At 46.3% G+C, this 5,040-nt stretch overlaps 1 protein-coding gene across 1 annotated transcript; it reads right to left on the bottom strand.

The window, feature by feature from the left end:
• Nucleotides 1–274: 274 nt before the first annotated feature.
• Nucleotides 275–3,056, bottom strand: LOC100193013 (uncharacterized). The gene is given in 2 exon segments (NM_001138181.1): nt 275–1,822; nt 2,709–3,056. Coding segments are annotated over 2 exon segments (1,299 nt in total). The 5' UTR covers nt 2,802–3,056; the 3' UTR covers nt 275–616.
• Nucleotides 3,057–5,040: the final 1,984 nt, after the last annotated feature.

Here is a 5,040-nt window from a genome sequence, read left to right as displayed (position 1 = left end):
TCTTCTCTGGTTTTGTGGCTCACAAACTAGCCTAAAGTGGGTTTTTTTCTCGCCCCCCTCCCCTTAAAATGAACATGGTTATTTCACCTAATCCCCTTTGAATTGCAAGCTCATTTGGGGTTAAGGATGCAAAGTGTGAGTTCGGAGGGCTAGCTGAGACGACAACTGCGCAAGTTTTGGGCCTATGGTGCAATCTTGTGAAAAGAACGAGTCAGATATTGTTTCGTCAGCACCTGCAGACAATTCTTATGCAGCAGTAAGAAGTAGACAAGTGGAAACAAACTGAATATATGCTGAAATTTCCCAGAATAAGGTGGACCACTTTTGTCCACTGAGATCGATGGGCCAACAGCCAGTGGATCAGAACATCTGGCGCTATTGCTGGAAGACCACTTGGCAACCAAATATTCCAATCCATAATATATACAAATAAGGGGACTTGCTCTCATTATCAATTTTTTCCTCCCCCGACCCATATATATTGGCTATCTACAAATATCTATCTATTGTATAGTTTCAATGTCCGCTGGCAGCTATGAGCCCCACCTCCCCACCTAGATTAGATTACATACAACCCTCTAATGTACAAAATTCTCAGCTGTGAATCGAGCGAGGCTCAAGACCCCTCCTGGAAGGTCAGTGACCGCGAGAGCGCAGCTGGGTTCCCCTGCAAGAACGGCAAGCCGCTGATGGCTGCCGAGTGAGGAGTTGCCGTCCTTGCCGCCTCTTCGTTCTGCTCAAAAACCCTTGCGAGCTTGCAGCCTCTGCCGCCATCTTTGCCTGCCTTGTCGCCGCCGATCCCGATTAGCGACAGGATAGAGCTCCTGGCCACCTCGTCCACGTCGTCGATCCGGATCGTCTTGGGCACCCACACCTTGCCATTTCCTTTGGCGCCTCCTTCCTCGTCGCGGTCTCTAGGGTGCTTTCCTGGCGTGAAGCAGATGTTGGACTTGGTGGATGCTGCTGGAGAGGCGGAGGTAATGGACGAGCCCGTCTCGGACTGGCCGGAGTGAGGCGGCCATGCGCCACTCCAAGCTCCTGGAACCATGCAACCCCAGTAGGCAGCAGCAGCAGCTGCTGCCGGGTAGAACGGGATTGCGATGCTGCCTGGGCCGTAACAGGCAGAGGCCGGTACTGGTGGCGCACAGCTAAATGGCCACATGGCCACCCCGTTCGTCATGCATGGATGCTGAACAACTCTCGCGGATTTATCTGCTGTAACATTCTCCTTCCGGTCCGGGTCTTCTGCCTTGGCAGAAGGTCCTTGAGTGCGAGACCCAACTGAGCGCTCGTCCCCCGCTATCGGGACGAGCTTTTCCTTGAGCTGTTTCATCTGCTCCGTGAGGTCTAAGCTGGACATGGCAGAGCCGAAGCTGAGCACCGTGCCGTTAGTCTTGGCTGCCGCGCAGACGAGCGGGTCGACGGGCAGACCGGCCCTGACCCTCTGGAGGAAGTGGGAAGTGGCCGACGCGCTCTTGCTCTTGCGCCGGCCTGCGCCCACGGGCACGTTGCGCATGGCACCGCCGGCAGTCCAGTACCTCTGGCAGTTCTTGCAGAAGTGGCGCGGCTGGTTGATGTTGTAGTTGTTGTAGTAGCAGAACTTGGTGTCCATGCTGTTGCACCGCGGGCACGGCAGGATCTTGTCGGGCTTCTTGAGCTTCTCCTTTGGGTTGCCCGCCTCGCCCTGCTGTTTGTCTGCCGACGAGTCTTCGGTGTCCGCGACCTCCTGCTGCGGAGGCGAGCCTGTGGAGTCCTGAACGTTGTTCTCTTGCCCTTTCGGATCAGTCGTACCGCTGCCGCTGCCGCCGCTTTGTTGCATGTCCTGCAATCATGCATACAAGCTCGCTGAGTTCTTGACCTACTCAAAGCTCTCGCAAGAGTTTTCAGGTTTCAGCTTTGTTTGTTGTAGAAAAAAAATACTAGTTCACAGCCAAAAGGTCATACATGAATAATTTTTTCCGGTTGGACCTATGAACTCTAATGCTATTTATTTTCTTTTTTTTCACTCTTGATCGCTAATAAAGCAGCTGTTGATCGTGTGACTTTAACACTAATCAAAACATGGTGATGTAACTGATCCCGTACCACACGGCGCATGCTGTAGTGGTTGATACAGCAGCTTCTGCCTATATTTGGTGGCGAAATCCTTGAAAGCAAGGGCAAAGGGAACAATCGGAAGGGTACAGCTGAATCCTGCACCACCTCTGAATAAACTGCTAAATAATGTTTCTTTTCGGCTGACATAATAAAACCATAGCCATAGGTTTGGCCGCAAACAGCAAGAACACTGCTGTTAGAGAGAGAGAGAGAGAGAGAGAGAGAGAGAGAGAGAGAGAGAGAGAGAGAGAGAGAGAGAGGAGGGGTACCCAAAAAAAACCCGGTAAAATTCGCATGCTAATGGAAGGCAAAAGTGTCAAACATGACACCATATCACATAGCTTCTACATACAAAAAATTTAAAACAGGAAGAACAGAAAATCACCATCCTATGTTTACATAAATCCTGAGGGAGCAACTGGGCAACAGAAAAACCAGCTGCCACGTACGATGGAACCTAAACCTAGTAGGTGCGAAAAAAAAATTCTGGTTGCCCTGATCACTGGCTATGTCCAAGCAAGCACTCACCCTACCGTTCGCTCCAATTCAAACGTGGCTTGGGCTTGGGAAAGAGAGATGTTAGGCGGAGGGAGAAGAGAAACGAGACGAACCTTGGCAGCCTCGCCGACGGCGGCCGTCTCCGGCACGGGGATGGTCTTCCCGAACAGCTTGATGAGGCCGTCTCCTGCTCTGCCCTCCCCCATCTCTAGCTCCCTTCCTCTAGGCTTCCCTTCTCTTTGGAAACTGCTTGTCGCCTGCCGCGTGCGATCCCAACCTTTTTTTTTGTTGGAGCGATGGAGCAGCCTTCTTTTACCGCACCATCACCACAGCTGAGCAGACAAGAAACAACGCGGCGGCGGCGGCGATCGGTCTGCACTCCAGGTCCAGGAATTAGATTTTATCTCTCTGGAGTCTGGATGGACGGAAGCGTGGGCGATCGATGGATGGATCGATCGGGATAGCGGACGGGGAATTGGGGATAGTTTTAAGGAGCGGGAGCCGGAGTCGGGGGTGGGGGCCACGTGGGCGAGCGGGCGGTGGCCGAGAGCCACAAGCTTGATTTGTGGCCTCCGGGGTGCGGTTTTTTGATTCTCCCCACTATTATCTCGATTTTGCCCCTATGGGTCCCTCTCACCCCACTGACTTGGCAATCAAAGCCCGCCTTCACTGCTGACATCGACGTGGAACACTACAGCTTCTCCTTTGCCTTTGCTTACTACTACTTTCTCCTGCCTTTCCTCCTTTCTTCTATTCATGTCCATTTTCCATCAGGCTGTGAGATTATAAATCTACCCATATAGTTGCTCAGCCGTTGAATACCCAACAATCCTAAGGAAACTAGATCTTCTAAATGCGAGCATGTTTCTTGCAACAGGGTCGTTCCTGACTTTTCAGGGACCCAGTGCGAAATTCGAAATGGAGGGCCCATCCACACACAAATATATATATAATTATACATACAATATCGAATATTTGATGTATAAAAATTATTATGCACTGTTTTGATGTTTATAAGATAACAAATGTAAATATAGCCAAAAACACTTACTTCTTATCTGATAACGTTAAAAATATCTTCTAACATTTTGTGATACAAAGTCATCTCGCTTATATCATTGAGATCAATTTCATCCAACAACTTTTTTTCGATATATAGAATCGCTAAGTCATTTAACCTCTCTTAAGTTATTGTTGACCATAAATAGTTTACAAAAACATTTTAATTTTAAAAAGCTTCTCTCTGCCAATGCAACCATCATGTCTATAGTAAATAATACTCTCTCTACATCAAAATAAAATTTGTTTTGCTTCTTTGGTGAATTTATCATCATCTAGTTGAATATAAAATAAAAATCAAGAGCTAAAACAAATACTATTTTGAAACGGATGGAGTATTCGATAAGCAATTGAGACATTAGTTTAACAATCTAAACAAGACTGGTTGATAGCGCATCGCTCTTTGCGTATTTGTGTCTAGAATAGATAGTTTTAACAGAAAAAGGTGCTAGCGTCTAGTGGCTAGGGGGTCCTCTGATTTTGGGAGCCCGGCGCGGCCGCACCTTCGGCACCCCCACAGGTACAGCCCTGCTTGCAAATATCTAAGAGCATTCTTAACCGTTTTCTCGTGCTTTATGCCTGAATTAACTTGATATCTACCAAGCATCTTGGTTGTAAATGCTAAGTCAAAACAAGTATAAATTTAAGCATACATAATGCTTATGGTACTAAGGTCCTATTTCAAACCTCTAGAACTAATTTTTAGTTAGCTAATAAGTTATTAGCTGGTTTTAGTAGGGTTGGAGCAGCTAACAACTAATACTTGTTCGAGAGATATAAGTAATAATTAGTGGGTCTATTAGTTGACCCGTTCTAAACCTTCAAGATAATTTTAGTTGTTAACTATTAGTTTTAGAGGTTTAGAAATGACCTAACTTCATTTGATCTTTCTCATATTGATTCTCAAGATACTTATCACCCTTAAATATTAGCGTATACGAGGGTCTACACTTGCGCACATCGTACATCTTTAGTGCATCTTTTATGTATGCTTTCTATTGAAGTAGTCCTAATATACCTTGTTTTCATCTATATGGATTTCTATTCCTACTACATAGGAGGTTTCTCCCATGTCTTTCACATCAAAAAAGAGGAAAGAAACTTCTTTGTTGCTAGCACCATATTCTAAAGGTAGTGAGTAGAATGTCATCTACATATAGAACTAGGAAGGTTTAATTTCTGAAAGGACTACATGTGCCTAGGGGAGGGGGTAAATTAGGATTTGTATTTTTTCTCGCTAATCTAGGCCACAAATAATTCTACTAAACAAAACCTATCCAAAATACTAAGAAATAATGTGCAAACTAGGTTTTGTGTAAGTGTTGCTATCTCTACCACAAAAGGAGTTTAGCAATCTAAGTTTCAATCCTATATTCTAAATTAGGA

The sequence above is a fragment of the Zea mays genome, chromosome 1, assembly GCF_902167145.1.
Source record: "Zea mays cultivar B73 chromosome 1, Zm-B73-REFERENCE-NAM-5.0, whole genome shotgun sequence".
Lineage (NCBI taxonomy): Eukaryota > Viridiplantae > Streptophyta > Magnoliopsida > Poales > Poaceae > Zea > Zea mays.
The sequence above is the reverse complement of the archived record's forward strand: the minus strand, read 5'-3'. Positions and strand labels throughout refer to the sequence as shown.